Genomic DNA, 17446 nt, shown 5'->3' with positions numbered 1-17446 from the left:
CAACCCATGATCGAGTGTTACATGTGTTAAGTAGCTGGCCTTAAGGTGTAGCACTGTTCTTTTATTTATGTTTGAGTTTTACCCTGTAGTGGTTGTAACCACAACTGGAATCCATTAATTGTGCATATATATATTGTTTGTCATTTGCCAGTTTTTATTTTTAGTGAGTTCCTATTTCTTTTAGGTTAGTTGTTTAGTTACCTAGTTAGCATTAAAAATATAGCCTTATTGGTTAGGAGTTGCATCCATTACAATAACAAAGACGAGTGTGACATTGTGGACATATTAAGGGCAATGTAAAAAGTCTGGATTTGCATCCATGTGGGTAACTCATTATCAGGGTACTTCCTCAGCATGCCTTTCCCCAAGTCTCACAAAGTTTTTTTATTATTCCATTTGAGCATATGAGGAGATATCGTTCCTTAGCCTTAATGTCTTTGCTGGTGGAAAATATTTAGGCAAAAACTTATCCACCATTTGATCCCAAGTGGTAATCCATCCAGGCCCCTAAGCAAAGATGTTAATCATTGTTTGGCTATTCCCCTCAATGAAAACAGAAACAATCTAATTTAAATTGCATCATCGGTAGCTCTTGAAGGTATCACATATTTCCCAAAAATTGGCTATGTGAGCATTAGGGTTTTCATCCTGCAATCCATCAAACTAAACCAACTGTTGAAACCATTTTAGTGACATTAGGCTTTAACTCAAAATTATTTATCAACCATAGGCCTAACAATGCTCGAAATGGCCCCTTCCAATGATGGTCTTGCATGCATAATCTGACGTAGTTCTTGATTGTTTGTCATTGCTCCAGACTGCTCAGTTCCAATACCTTGCTCAATTGCTCCTGTTTCCCTCAACAAGCCTCCCTTAATCTTCAATAGAGGGTATGCTCAATTTCATTGTTTTCCACCATGAATTTTGCAAATTTACTCTTGCTTATACATGGATTATTGCATAGAAAAATAAAAAGGTGCATGAATTAAAAGGTAAGCAAAATAAGACAAAAAAAGAGAAAAAAAATGATCAGAATCAGAAGAAGGAAAAAGAATGGCTAGAGTAATAAAATACTAGTGTTACTAATATTACAAACCCCTGTAATGGCGTCAAAAACTAAATGTTACTTTTATTAAGTGGCTAGCAAGTGTATTAGTCGTATCAAGTAATACAATGTGTTTACAAGTAAGATGTCAATCTCATGAAGACTTAAATTATCAATACTTACTCTTTTCCTATTATCTAGTCTACAATGAATTAGATTGTTAAATCTTAATTAAACAAAATTAAACTAAAACTATGTGATCAAGGGCTAAAGGGAATGTGTAATCATTCAATAGAGAAAGTACCTGGACATGGATCCCCCTAGGACTATCATTGCGATCAAACTCTAAATCATACAAAAATTAGATTATTTGGACCATGGAGATTTCAAAAAAATGATAGTGATGATGGGGTCATGAGCGGGGTTAACGCAAGCGTACGCTCCAATTAAGTAGTAAAATGTGCACTAGGGCAGGGTATCGATTCACAATGAAGATCAAGAGTACTAGTATTAGTCCTAATTCCAAAAATTAAACTAACTAAAGATTTGTAATGTGTGCAAAAGAAATAAGAAGAAGGGGGACAAAACACAAGAATACAAAAAAAAAATGAAATCAGTCGAGATTCAAGGGAAAATGAGATGCTCGGGTGTAGAGTCCCTCTAGAGTTTTATAAGTTTAGACAAAAGTTGTATAAGCTATAGCAATCCTATTTGAACTGAAAGAAATCCTAAAATATATTAAATCCCTCTTGCAAGGGAGAATAGCAATTGATTCAGTACAGTGTTAATTGATACAGACATCCCATAACCACGTTACACTCTATGAAATCTCAATGAGAATTTAACAAGAATTCATAATTAGACAACCATTTTTGCGAAGTAATTGTCCCTAATCCCCTACATAAAAGAAATGTGATTTATCCTAAAATCTATTCTTTACGATTGCAAAGAGTATGAAATTACTTGTTAAATTACTCTGAAGGATTGAGGGAGCAAAACTCTTGACTTATAAGTACCCAATTGCCAGACTTATTCACAATTCCCTCTAATCATAGTTTGTCTATGCTAGGTGGGTATTTTTATTCGTTGCAAAGTACATCATACATGAAACTAAGGCTTTCATCTGGTTAGCATTCAAGACATTAAAAACACGCAATTGGATTCAAATAATACGGATTGCATTAAGAAACAATTAAAGCATAAAGATCCACAACCAATGTCAAAATAAATCAAACCCTAGAGTTTATCTACACCCAAGCATCTACAAAATTTGCTCTCCATTAATGGAGAACAACAATCCAATCTAAATGAAATAAAATACATAAAAAGAATAATAAAACTCCATCAAAGCTCACAATTTCCTTGGATGGATGAAGTTCTTCTAAGATTCCCCGATATCACCACCAAGACTCTCCACGAATGACTCCCTTTATGCTCTGAACTTTCGTCTAATCTCTTCCTTTTACCTTTTTTCCACAGGAGAAGATATGTAGTCCTTTTATACTCAGAAATCAAGGGTTCTTACGGTTGTAAGAGGTCTTTACTATGCGATGCTTATGACTGTAACAGTGCCTGTGACCTTCTCGGATTTGGGGTTACGCTCATAATGGTGGGCATAATAGTGATTTACTACAGTATCATAAAATAGCGCAATGCTACAGTAAATATACAGCAATAGCACCCGTAAATCATCCATAAGTCACTCTGAAAACTTTGTGTTTCTTTCAGAAATATCTCAAATTACCTCAAACTTGTTCCACTTGATTTATACGTCCTCATTCTAACCTGAATACGAAATAGAAGTGAATTAAACACTAAATTTAATCATATATTCAATAATTACATGCAAAGAACTATAAATAATAATAATAATCAAATATATTCATTCAAGCACTTTTCATGCCATATTACTAAGCTATTTTTTATTATTTTTTAAAAATATATAAATTTTTAAAATTATACGGTAAACAAATGTGGCTAGTGTGTGTGTGTGTGTATTAAAAATGGGGTAATAATCTTGTTTGGGTACTAAACTATACTTTGATGGGAATAATCTTGTTCAGTGGGAGGATACCCGCGCATTTCCGATGGGAATAAGTTGACATGGACGCCGGAGTAACGACATGGTGAGGGTTTTGACATGTCATATGCTGACGTGGACCTTTAGTTATTATTTTTTAATACATGTCACCAAAGAAAAGTTATGTCATTTAAAAAAAATGGGGTCACGTCATCACCATCTTCTTCATTCCTTTTCTCCGGTGAACTCATTCCTCTTCTTCTTCGTTTTCATCATCTTCATCTTCTACTGCTGTTGCTCTTCTTCTTCTTCTTCTTCTTTTTCTTCTTCTTGTCTTGTGTTTCTTCATCTTTTTCCTTGAACCAAATGTTTTCCATTAAATTAGAAATACAATAACAAAAAATCGATGGGAAACTCCTAATTCAACAAAAAATCAAGAAAAAAATCATCAAAATAGATGAAAATCCCAAAAACAGAGAAACAAAAAGGCAAACAAGAAGTTTGGATTGAAAAAAATGAAATGACATCCATTTTCTTAAAAAAATCAATTTCTTAGCCTTCCTTTATGTTTCCCCGCATTCCAAACACACTTTGAGGCAATTTTAGGCAACTAAGAGCATGAAATTCTTGAGAATCACCGAAAATTCCCACATTTCTCAAGAAAACACCAAGAAAATGATGGGAAAAATCCTAATTGAAGAAAACTCAAGAAATCATCACCAGAATAGATGCAAATCCACACAAACATTCAAATGATTCAAATAAACCCTGGTAGCCTGTGCAATTTGCAAAAATAACATTAAAACTTGGCAACAAAAACATGCATAATCAAGAAGAAGAAGAAGAAGAAGAAAAGCAGCACAAGAAGAAGAAGAAGAGCAATAGCAACAAAAGAAGAAGATGAAGAAAACGAAAAAAGAAGAGGAATGAGTTTACTGGAGAAGAGGGATGAAGAAGATGGTGACTGGTTACTACCTTTGAAGTAGTCTGTGACGAAAGCAATGACAGCAAAGTATGAGTTTGAAAAATTCAATGGGAGTAATTTCTCATTGTAGAAGCTAAAAATGATGGATATCCAAAGGAAGGATAATTTCTTAGCGGCCATTATTGAAAGGCCAGCTGAGGTTAAAGATGACAAGTAGAATGAGATCGACGGTAATGCCATTGCAAATCTTCATTTGGCACTTGCTGATAGAGTTCTATCAAGTATAGCGGAGAAGAAGACAGCGAAGGAGATACGGGATCACCTTACAAAGTTGTATAAGGCCAAGTCACTCCACAACAAGATTTTCCTTAAGAGAAGACTCTATATCTTGCGTATGGTGGAATCTACTTCAGTGCCAGAGCACATGAGCAAACTGAACACTCTATTTTCCTAGCTTACATCATTGGGACATACGATAAAATCAAGTGAACGTGCAAAAATTCTACTCAAAAGTTTACCAGATTCATATGATCAACTCGTTATCAACTTAACAAATAATGTCTCCATGGACATTTTAGTTTTTGACAACATTGCAACTGCTGTTCTAGAGGAAGAAAGTCGGCGAAAGAAAAAGGAAGACAGGTCGGCAAGTTCGCAACAAACGGAGGCCTTGATGGTGATGAGAGGAAGATCAATGGAACGTGGTGCAAGTGGGAGCCACAATCAAGGTAGATCTAAATCAAGGAGCAAGAAAAACTTCAAATGCTACAATTGTAGTAAGAAGGGTTACATGAAGAAGGATTGTTGGAATCTAAATAAAAAGGATTCTAATCCTCAAGGAAATGTAGCAAACAGTACTTCAGAAGATGGAAATGCCATGATATGTGAAGCAACAAATATAGGGAAAAGGTTTGCTGATGTTTGGCTTCTAGACTCAGTGGCAACCTTTCATATGACTTCCAGAAAAGAATGGTTCTACCACTACGAACCTATCTCTGGAGGTCTTGTGTACAGCTGCAACAATCAAGCTCTAAAGATCATTGGTATAGGCACCATCAAACTTAAGATGCATGATGGTGCAACTCAGACAATTCAAGAAGTCCGACATGTGGAGAGACTGACAAAGAACTAATTCTCCTACTTGAGATTTGATTGAAAGTCAATCAGGTCTTCACAACGTTCTTTCTACCTTGCCATTTAATGTTGCATTATGTTATGGGGATCTGACTTTCCTGTCAACGGATATGTTGATACTGATTATGCAGGTGATCTTGATAAAAGCAAATCTACTACTGGATATGTGTTCACACTAGCAGGAGGAACTGTGAGCTAGGTTTCAAAACTACAGTCATTCGTGGTTACGTCAACGACAGAAGCAGAATATTTGGCAGCTACACAAGCCAGTAAAGAAGCAGTGTGGTTGAAGATGGTGTTGGAAGAACTCGGGTACAAACAAGAGAACATTAAGCTTTATTATGATAACCAGAGTGCATTGCATCTTGCAAGAAATCCAGTATTTCATTCAAATACAAAACATATCAGAGTTCATTACCACTTCGTCTGAAAGAAAGTGGAAGAAAAAACAATGGATATGCAAAAAATTCATACAAAGAACAACCTAGCAGATTTTCTGACAAAAGCAATCAACACTGACAGATTTATATGGTGTCGATCCTCATGTGGTTTGGTAGAAACGTAAGCAATATTAGATAACAAGATAGAAAAAAAGGTTTGAAGACCTGATTGACTTTCAATCAAATCTTCAAGTATGAAAATTAATTCTTTGTTAGTTCCTCCACATGTTGATGGACACATGAATTTACAACATGAAAAGAGTAAAGAGAGTTTTTATTTTATTTTATTTAAGTTTAGTTCAACGCCTCCTAAACAACTTAAAAGGGATTGGCATGAATCCCATCATCTTGAATATTGTGTAATTTTTTAAAAAATAATTTTAAAAAATTGATATACTTTTTTATCAAGCAAATGTACATTTTTGGTTTTCAACCATATGTCTAAAATACTGTACTTTAATTCATTAGTTACACCTATATATCATGTTGATAAGTCGTCCTGTTACGTTAATTAATGTCTTATTAGTTTTTGCTAGTACATACTTTTAAAAACAATATATTTATTTTTTTAAAAATAATGGAGATGAGGTGGCCATATTGCCATGCCAGTTTGTTGAAGTTTATAAAAAATTATATAAATTGTTCAAATGATACGGTACCATGCACAAATGTGTGTGACACCATATATAATAAAAATATTTAATATCTGATATTTAAAAAATGATATAATTTGGAGATATTGCCATCACATCAGTTTTTTAAATTTATTTTTTTAAAATATTTATATTTTTTAAGTCACAGAACGGATTTTCTTTGTCAGCATGTCAATTTTTTTATTTTACATTATTGACATAATAAGTCATGCTCGTAGCATGAAAATGCAAAAGCAAAGAGAGCTTTTATTTTATTTTTAGCTCTTTAACGTTGCATTGTCAAAAACTAAAAAGGATTGGCATGAGTCTCATCATTCTTAGGGTGCAATTTTTTTTTAAAAAAATAAATTAAAAACTTGACATATGTATTTAGTAGTAAAATGGTAGAAGCCCATTTTTGTGGAGGTGAAACGGGAGTACTTGATCCTCACAAAAAGTTATGAGCGCTCAACAGTCGGGCCCATGAATAAATTTTTTTTATTTTAATATTTTTTTAATTAAGCCGTTAGATCATAAGTTTTAATATTTTTAAAATTTAACCGTTGAGATGTGACAGTGACTCTTAATTAATTTTTTAATAATTTTTTAAATTTTTAAATTTTAATTTTACCTCTATAAATACACTCACATACTCAAACAAACCTTAACATTCTTCTTCATTTCTTCATCTTCAAATTTTCAATTATATTATGGATAAAAATACTCCTCCATCTTCCCAATTAAACTCCGAATTTTCTAAATAATTTTCAAAATTTTCCATATTCTTTCTTCCCATCAAATATACAAAATTTCCAAAATAGATGAAATAATTATGGATTCCATTTTAGAGTATAAATAATAAGAGATAGTTTAATGAGTTGATGGGTTGATTGTGGGTCCCATTTTATAATATAACTATTATAAAGATAGTATAACTATTATAAAGATAGTTTAATGAGTAAAAGTTTAATAAGTTACTGAGATGGCATGGCCATCAAACTATAGAATAGTCTAACCACTAAAAATGCCTTTAGCTTTTCCCCATTTTGATGTAATATTGGTGATAGTTTATGCTTCTAATGGACACATTTTGAGATTTTCATTTTATATTCCTTGCGCACGTTTTGTTCCTCTTTTTATTTTAGTTAATGCACACGTTTTAGCCATGTTTTTTAAAAAAATTATTTTTTTTGCGGTTTATGAACTATATATAACTTGAAAGTACCATTCTTTGATCAGTCAATTAAAACCCAAATTTCAAAGGGCATCTACTCCCATACCATCAACTTATATAATTTGGTCCGTGAACTAAATAGACATATGCTTTGGGTTTTCTATAGGAATTTGACTCCTGTACAGTATTCAAATATCATTGAACCCTTCCTGGTATCTCATGTGAAAGAACAACGATTAAACCTCAACGCATTGTACCATATTCATTCTTGATTAGGTCAACATTACAAGCAGCAAATTTTGCTCTTAAAAATGCTATAAATACCTTAGCATGCAAAATGCCTTTGCATACTCTAGAAATAATTAAGTACTGTTGTTAATTAATTTGCTCTTGAGGTTAAGTTGCTTGGGGTTTATCATGGATGGAGTGAAGCCTTATGCCGTTGTGATTCTCATACAAATAATAGATGCTGGGTTGTTCATGATCACCAAAGCAGCTTTGACCTTTGGTTTAAATCCTTTAATTTTCGTCTTTTACCGACAAGCTTTTGGCACCCTCTTGTTAGTTCCTTTGGCAGTGATTCTTGTGAGGTATCAATTGATCCCTTATATATCTTTTTCTTCTTCTTCTTCTTCTTCTTCTTCTTCTTCTTTTTATTCTTATTTGTGTTTCTTTATTTTTCAGGAGAAAAGCTCAGCCACGACTTTCATTCATGTTATTGTTTAAGACGTTCATGCTTGTCTTGATAGGGTATGTTTATGCTGCATGACCATTTGTTTCTTTTTATCAGATGATTTTCAATTGTCGAAGTGGATTAATTAATTCTTCTAATTAATTTCTCAGGATTCCAATTTTTTTTAACTTGTTTTTCATTGGATTGAGCTACGTATCAGCAACAGCAACTTCTGCCATTTCAAATTCCCTACCTGTATTCACCTTCATTTTTACTGTTATCCTCGGGTATGTATACACATCAATGAGAAGTAATAAATTAAAAAAATCATCAGATCATGTAAATAAGTATTTCTACCATGTGAAGATTAATTATTACTGTATAAACTTTTACCCAGGATGGAAACTCTGAAGTTGAAGAGCAGATCAGGCATAATAAAGGTTCTGGGAATACTATTCTGTGTGACTGGAATCATGATCATTGCTCTATATAAAGGCCCCCAGTTGAGCTCCTTGAACCACCATCACTCTCAATTCACCAACCATGAAGGAAACTCCAACCTTGACACCAAACACTCTACCACTACCTGGATAAAAGGCTCCTTCATATTGATCTTGTCCTGCATAATCTGTTCACTGTGGTTCGTCTTCCAGGTAAAAATTTTTAAACTTGAATTAGAGTTGCCTAGTTATATATATATATATATATATATATAAAGTGTAACTGCTATATTTTAATTAAGCAGGGGATATTGCTGAAGGAGTACCAATCAAAGCTCCTTTTCACAACCTTTCTCTGCATATTCAGCACCATCCAATCATTTATTATTGCCATCATGTTCGAAAGAGACTTTGCCAAATGGAAGCTGCACTGGGACATGGGATTGCTCGCAATTGGATATTCTGTAATCAATTTTGATCCTAGTTTTACATGTGTGATTAATTAAGCCAAGTTTACTAAGTTATATATAATAGAACCATCTTAACTAAGAATAGCTAATTCATGTATGGCAGGCAGTAGCTGTCACCGGTTTCTCCTACTACTTGCAAGCCTGGTGTATTGAGAAGAAGGGTCCTGTCTTTCTCGTCATATCATCACCATTGGCCTTTGTTTTCACCATGATAGGCTCATCATTCATCTTAGGTGAAAAAATCAATTTGGGAAGGTAAAAATATATATAATATAATGCATCATTTGTATTTCTACTTGAAATTAATTATATATATATATATATAGTGAGTTCATTAATATCTTTAGTTATGGTTTCAGTGTATTCGGTGGGATTTCTTTGGTGGCAGGACTATACAGTGTTCTCTGGGGAAAGAGCATGGAAAACAAAGTGCCTGAACCATCCATTGAGTGCAGTGAATGTTAACAATTCATCTTGTGCTGAAAATTTCAGCGAAAGTATAATTTTTGTCTTGATTATAAAATCATAGGAAGCATCTATATATAATGATTGATCCAAATTAACTTGGTCTTTCTTTGGTTGGTGACATATATGAAATATATATATATATATATATATATATATATATAGTACCTTATAATTCATGGATGCATTACAAAGTGTGACTCTGAGTGAATACCACGTATGTTAATTTGCCGGAGAGAAAACATGGGAATTCTCCTCTTCTTACCAAAGAACTTCTTGAGTCTCTTGGTGTCAAATACTTAGACTTTGAGAGTCTCTTCCACCATCTTCTAGGCGGTCTTCACCAGAGCACCAACAAACTTGGGTTTTGGAGCCATGGCAATTAAGCTCTGTTTTTAGTTAAAGAGGAAGTACTTTGAAAGGTGATGCATGGCAGATAAGATGTGTCTAATGTTTGGCGTTGGAAAGGTCCCGGGGGTACGTGGAGGAGCCACTAAAGTGTTTCTCGGACGAGGGAAGTGGAAAAATGTGGTAGTGTGTGGAAGTTGGCAGTCAAGAATGGTACAGATTAAAACTTGGTTTTCAAGGTATAAGAGTACTTAAAATCATATTTTAAATTTAATTCTATAACTGTATTTGTTATTTATCCATATCCCTTTGTGTGTGCATTAAATCATCACTCTAAATATGAATACGAGTGGTATATTTTTAATTAGGGCAAAAACATGGGTAGCATGGTTCCGGAGAATATTTGACATATTATACAACTTACATTTATATATTATAATGTCACAAAGTTTTTTTTTTCTCCCTCTCCTCTACATACCCTCTTGTATTCCAATAAATTGGTGATTGTTAATAATAGTATCTATGATGTCAAAGCCTTAGAATAGACTTTGTTGAATTACCAAATTTATAATTATAATAAAAAAAATATTATTACATAATTTTATATTAAAAATAATTGTTTTGTTAGATAATTTTGACCCTTTCCAATGAGTCTTAATTCTGGCAATATATATATACATTCAATCTAATCGAAGATGAGAAATCAAAAGATGAAAAATTATTCATTTTGTATATCTTATACTAGCTATCCTATTGCAAGGTATTTGATATTTTATTTTTCTTTCTATTTAAACGATTGAGAGTTCAAATCGTATTCATAATTTATCAATAATTAAATACCTCTCCCATGTCCCAAATGTAGTCTACAAAATGCTTACACTCATTACCTTGAGACACTAAGAAAAAAAATATCACTTCGTACAAAATCCAACATAAAGCAAATTGAATAGAATAATTTTTTTTTTTTTTAAAAAAAAACAACCTATACACACAGATAAACTAAATCCAATGAGCACAACAATAAAACAAATCACGCTATCGGGCCTTTAATTCAGAGGTATTAGTCTCATTGTAAAAAGTGTTAGTGTGAGAATTTTATTACCAACATTTAAAACATGTTTAATACAATAATGGTAATGGATCTCCAGTTATGTGTGTAGGTTTGCAACTCAAATAATGTCATCAATAAGATACAAGCGTAGAAGCTCAAATTTTAACTGTGTGCACACCGTTCATCGCATATACATTCAAAACATTTTTGATGAAATAATGGTAACAGATCCCCGGTTATGAGTGCGAGCTTGCAACTCAAATCCTAGGTCATCAATGAGGGCCGTGTACACGGCTAGAAGCTCAAATTTTGACCGTGCGCACACCCTTCATTGTATATACACTTATGCTTATCTTATTTGTTTAAAAAAACCAGAAAATGAAAACACATGAATCCCAATTAATACAGCAAATGCATGTCATTAAGCATTGTACATCTACCTTCTTCTTTGATTCATCTTGTTTGTTTTCTTGCTTGGCATCAATGTTAAATCCTCTTGCACTTCCTTTACAATTAGATATCATCTTATCAGCTGATCATTTTACAACTATCAGTTATTAGGATATGACTTGGTTAATTTCTGTGTACAAGTGCCTGAAATGCTTATTGTGTTGGTTACAAGTTTTATCAGTTTTCACACTACATTTTGAGCATATTACACTCAAATAGAAAAATAAGTTTATACAAGTTCTTACTTGAAGTTTCTTCTACTTCTTATTAATATTATTTATGTTTTTAAATTAAATGATCACTACCAACCAACTGAATTTCAGCTTAGCTGTCCCTGATGTGTAGTGTTCTTTAATTTATTTTTGAGTTTTGCCCTGTAGTGGTTATAACCACAATTGGAATCCATTTATTGTACACATATTATATATATATATATATATATATATATATATATATATTCTTTGTCATTTTCCAGTTTTTATTTTTAGTGAGTTATTATATATTTCGTTTAGTTTAGTTGTTTAGTTACCTAATTAGCAATAAAGATAGCCTTATTGGTTAGGAGTTGCATCCATTACAACAGAGAAGACGGGGTGACATTGTGGACCTTTAGCCCTTGATCACTTAGTTTAGTTTAATTTTGTTTAATTTAGATTTAACAATCTAATTCATCGTAGGCTACATAATAGGAAAAGAGTTAGCATTAGTAATTTATGTCTTCCTGAGATCGACATCTTAATTACTTGTAAACACACTGTATGACTTGATATAACTAATGCACTTGCTGGCAACTTAGTAAAATTAACATTTAGTTTTTGATGCCGTTACAAAGGACTAGAATATTAGGAACACTAGTATTTTATTACTCCAGTCATTCTTTTTTCTTTCTTATTCTCACTTAATTTTTGTCTTATTTAGCTTATCTTTGAATTTACCTTTATTTATTTTTCTATGAAATAATCAATGTATGAGCAGGAGTACAGGTCACTTTACAATAATCTAGACCTGGCCCAACTCATTTTATGACTCATTGTGTTATTTTAGGATTGAATCTAGGATCAAAGGCTTCACCTTCGGAACTTTTAACCAAGTGATCCACACTTCATTGTTTCTGTATTTTTCAAAAATAATAATAAAAAAGAAAACCGCAAATAAGTTTTTAAAAATAAATATATTTAAAAAAATAAAAATAATTCTTAATTTTATAAGAAGAATTGAAAAAACTCAAAATAATTTAAAATAATTTAAGAAAATATGAAAGGCTTACACTTAATCCGGCATCAAATTCTAACTTTTAATTGGATTTGGGAGCCATTGTTGTACTCATTATATTATCAATGTCACTAATTGTTGCAATTTTTATCCAAGTTTTTTGTTGTTAATTTTAACAAGCCTTTAATCACATTTGTAAACCAAGAAAATAATAAATAATTATAAAATGATACTAAATGTAAAATAATGAAATGAAAAGAACACTATATATATTGAAAAAAATGGGGAAAAATTTATTTTTTTAAAACGTGTTTTTATTTATAAATTTAGCAAGTTAGCTAAAAATAAATAAATTTGGTTGAGTGTTTAAATTGTGGACTGAGTTTCCGGGCCGGCCGGGCCGGGCTGATATCTTCTGGGCCCTTCCCCTCTCTATAATCTGGATGATGATTTTCTTAGCTAATCCACGAGAATTTTGAAACAAATGCCATTTAAAAGTACCGTACTTTAATTGATTAGTTGCGCCCATACATTATTGACAAGTCCATTTCTATTAATACCTAATTACTTTTGCTAATATGTACTTTTTAAAAGTATATTCATTTTTCAAAAAAGAAATAATAGAGGATGTGGGCGCCATATTGCCACGCCATTTTTTATTTTTTATTTTTATTTTTCAATTTTTGAAAAATTATATACATTTTTAAAATGAGATATGGTAAACAAATGTGGCATAGTGTGCGTACATATATATCTTAAAATGATATGTTTTGAAATATGGCCCACTGTTGCATCATTTTTTATTTCTTCAAAAAAATATTTCTTAAATGCATGCTAAGGGATGACGTTTTTTTTTTTTTCTCTGCATGTTTACGTTTTAACATTATTAGCGCGGTAATTTATGCATCTCAACAACTTAAAAATAATAATAATAATAATAATAATAATAATAATAATAATAATAAAAGCTTTTATTTTATTTTATTTTAATTTCCTTCCTCGTCTCCTCAGCAACTTTTAAAGGGATCGGCATGAATCCCATCATTTTAATATTGTGTAATTTTTTAAAATAAATATAATTAAAAATTGATATATGCTTTTGTCATGTAAATGTCCTTTTTTATTGTATTCTCAACTGTGTCTTCAAATATTGTAATTTAATCCATTGCTTAGGCTTATATGGTGTTGATAAGTCAGGCCCCATTAATTAATTAATGTCTTATTATACTTCTGCTAGTACGTACTTTTTACAAAAAATGTATTCATTTTTTAAGAAATAATAGGGATGGTGTGGTCATATTGCAATGGCAGTTTGTTAAAATTTTTCACAAATTATATATACAGTACACAAATGTGTGATACTATATATATAATAAAAATATTTAATTATCTAATCTTTTAAAAATGATATAGTTTGAAAATATGGCCATCGAAACATTTTTTTTAATTTATATTATAAAAACATTTATTTCCTTTAAAGGCAAGCTATAAATTATGGATTGACAAAGTCGATAAGCGAATACTGGGAGATACACCCCTGTAACAGGGGATCCAAAAAGTGAATTGTAATTTGAGAGGTTTGAATTTGAGACCTCTCAATTACAAACATCGGCAATTATCAGTGTGGGATAGCCCATGATTCCTTTTATTATGCATATTAATTCTTTATTTTTACATTACTAACATAGTAATTTATGCTTCTTGGCAACTTTTAAAAAAATTAACATGAGTCTCATCACTATCACTCTCTTTACAATAAATATGATTTATCTATTTTTATTAAAAAAATATTATCATTGCAATTTTTTTAAAAAGAATAAATATTTTTTTAAATGGCAAATTAAAAATTTTTGACATATGCTTTTTATTAAGCAAAAGTCTATTTTTTTGGATTTCTCAACTGTATCTAAACAGTACTAAACTTTAGTCAGTGAATTAATCAAATTTCAAAGATTTTTGACTACCATATAAACCATCAAGTTGTGTACTTTGATCCATGAACTAAATAGACATATGCTTTAAGTTTTCTGAAAGGCATTTGACTCCCATACTATAATGAAATATCACTGAACCCTACCTCGTATGTCACATGTGAAATAACAACGATCAAACCACAAAGCATTGTACTACAGTTCTTCAAGTTTGTCCAAATTCATTCTTGATTAGCTCAGCATTGCACGCAGCAAATTTTGCTCTTAAATATATATGCTATAAATACCTTAACAAAAATGCCATTCCATACAGTAGAAAATAAGTGTTGTTTGCTCTTGAGGTTGCTTGGGATTTATCATGGATGGAGTGAGGCCTTATGCTGTTGTGATTCTAGTCCAACTAATAGATGCTGGGATGTTCATAATAACCAAAGCAGCTTTAACCTTTGGTTTGAATCCTTTAGTTTTCATTTTTTACCGACATGCTTTTGGCACTTTCTTGTTAGCTCCTATAGCAATGATTTTTTTGAGGTATCAATGGATCACTTTTCTTCTTCTTCTTCTTCTTCTTCTTCTTCTTCTTATTATTATTATTATTATTTGTGTTTCTTTATTTTTTAGGAGAAAAGCTCAGTCACCTGCACTTTCATTCATGTTATTGTTTAAGACGTTCATGCTTGTCTTGATGGGGTATGTTTAATTATGCTGCATGACCATTTATTTATCTTTTATCTGATGATTTTCAATGGTGGGAGTGCATTAATTAATTCCTCTGATTAATTTCACAGGATTTCAATTTTTTATGCCATCTATTTCATTGGATTGAGCTACATATCAGCAACAGCAACTTCTGCCATTTCAAACTCCCTCCCTGTATTCACCTTCATTTTTGCTGTTTTCCTCAGGTATGTATGTATATATATACACCTCCATGAGAAGTTAATTAAAAATATCACCAGATCATATCAAGGAAATATTCTATCATGTGAAGATTATTAATTATTACATAAACTTTTTTCCCTGCAGGATGGAAACTTTGAAGCTGAAGAGCAGATCAGGCATAGTTAAGCTTCTAGGAATACTATTCTGTGTGACTGGAATACTGATAATTGCTCTATATAAAGGCCCCCAGTTGAGCTCATTGAACCACCACCACATTCAACTCAACAACCATGAAGGAGACTCCAACCATGAGTCTAACCACTCTATCACCACCTGGATAAAAGGCTCCTTCCTAGTGGTCTTGTCCTGTGTAATCTGTTCACTGTGGTTTATCTGCCAGGTAATTAAAAAATTTTCAACTTTAGATCGAGTCGCCTATATATATATCTGTAACTACTATATTTTAATTAAGCAGGGGACATTGCTGAAGGAACTCCAGTCAAAGCTACACTTCACAACCTATGTCTGCATATTCAGCACCATCCAATCATTTGTTATTGCCATCATGTTCGAAAGAGACTTTACCAAATGGAAGTTGCACTGGGACATGGGATTGCTCGCAATTGGATACTCTGTAATCGATTTTGATTCTAGTTTTACTTGTGTGATTAATTAAGGCAAGTTTACTAAGTTATATACAATAGATCACCATCTTAACTAAGAGTAGCTGATGCATGCATGCAGGCAGTTGCTGTCACCGGTTTATCCTACTACTTGCAAGCCTGGTGTGTTGACAAGAAGGGCCCTGTCTTTCTAGCCATATCAACACCATTGTCCTTTGTTTTCACCATGATAGGCTCGTCATTCATCTTAGGTGAACAAATAAATATGGGAAGGTAAAAGTATAGTGCACCATTTGTGTTTCAACTTGTTAATAATATTTAGCAACTTCGTTAACATCTTTAATAATGGTTTCAGTGCATTAGGTGGGATTTCTATGGTGGCAGGACTCTACAGTGTTCTATGGGGAAAGAGCATGGAAACCAAAGTGCCTCAACCATCCATTGTGATTGAGTGCAGTGTATAATTTTAGCAAAAGTATAATTTTTATCTTGATAAAATCACAGGAACCACCTTGACTTAATTATATATAATGATTATTGTGTTGGCACATTGACTGAAGCTGACTCAAAAGAATGAAACTGCATGTTTTGTATCTTGTGATTTGAAGCTATATCTGCAGAAATCTACTCGTACAAGCTGGGCTTTACTAGTGATTTTGTTTGGAGGCTGTTGTCCATTCCAAAGTTAATGCCCAAGTCTGTATAAGCTATGAATTGCTTGTACTAGCTATCTTTATAGTTATCTGTTGCTTTTGCTTTTGTTTTGGAAATATATGTATGCTCTATGCAGGCTACTGCAAAGTGAAGCAAAATTGAAATAACTATCTTCTGAAGCTCTTCCTCTTCATTTTCAGTATTCTCACTTCACAGTTACAACATATATATTTCTGCAGGTTTACAGAACAGTGGTATCAGAGCTCCTATTTCGATCCACCTGTGTGTGTTCTTCCTCTGGTATGTGTCCAAGAGCCGCAAACATGGCTGCAAATGGTATGCCTCCTTTGCCGATGTTCGATGGTGAAGACTATGGAGCTTGGAGTATAATGATGAGAACGTTGTTTCGTTCTCAAGATTTGTGGGATTTGATTGAGAAAGGAATCCCAGAAGGTGAAGATGAGGCCAGGATGAAGGAGCACAAGAAGAGAGACTCAAAGGCCCTCTACTTGATCCAGCAAGCCGTGAACCGTAAGGTATTCTCTCGCATAGAGGCAGTTGAGACAGCGAAAGCGGCTTGGGATCGTCTGAAACGGCATTATCAAGGTGACCCCAAGCTAACTGCAGTGAAGTTGCAAGGATTGCGACAAGGTTTTGAAAACCTCAAGATTAAGAACAATGAGAGTGTTGAAGACTTCATTACTCGCGTTGAAGAGATGGTGAACGAAATGAAGAGGCTTGGAGACACTATCTCTGAAGCTATGGTGGTCGGAAAGGTGCTGAGAAGCATGGGGGCCAAGTTTAATCATGTAGTGACGGCGATAGAAGAGTCCAAGGACATTACTAAGCTGACCTTAGATGTTCTTCTCTGGATCCC

The 17446-nt window shown here is 32.7% G+C and overlaps 2 protein-coding genes across 2 annotated transcripts; both read left to right on the top strand.

Moving 5' to 3' along the window:
• The first annotated feature begins 7787 nt into the window (after window positions 1-7787).
• Window positions 7788-9418, top strand: LOC120270719 (WAT1-related protein At5g64700-like). The gene is made up of 7 exons (XM_039277793.1): window positions 7788-7960; window positions 8055-8120; window positions 8214-8330; window positions 8441-8696; window positions 8789-8947; window positions 9057-9208; window positions 9313-9418. Exons 1-7 carry the CDS (start codon window positions 7788-7790, stop codon window positions 9416-9418), a joined length of 1029 nt encoding a protein of 342 aa, XP_039133727.1.
• Window positions 9419-14768: 5350 nt separating this feature from the next.
• Window positions 14769-17363, top strand: LOC120270718 (WAT1-related protein At5g64700-like). Its single transcript, XM_039277792.1, has 7 exons — window positions 14769-14941; window positions 15032-15100; window positions 15199-15315; window positions 15437-15692; window positions 15768-15926; window positions 16037-16188; window positions 16271-17363. Exons 1-7 carry the CDS (start codon window positions 14769-14771, stop codon window positions 16377-16379), a joined length of 1035 nt encoding a protein of 344 aa, XP_039133726.1. The 3' UTR covers window positions 16380-17363.
• Window positions 17364-17446: the final 83 nt, after the last annotated feature.

This window comes from Dioscorea cayenensis, chromosome 10 (assembly GCF_009730915.1).
Source record: "Dioscorea cayenensis subsp. rotundata cultivar TDr96_F1 chromosome 10, TDr96_F1_v2_PseudoChromosome.rev07_lg8_w22 25.fasta, whole genome shotgun sequence".
Classification (NCBI taxonomy): domain Eukaryota; kingdom Viridiplantae; phylum Streptophyta; class Magnoliopsida; order Dioscoreales; family Dioscoreaceae; genus Dioscorea; species Dioscorea cayenensis.
This window is presented reverse-complemented; position numbering and strand designations above follow the sequence as displayed.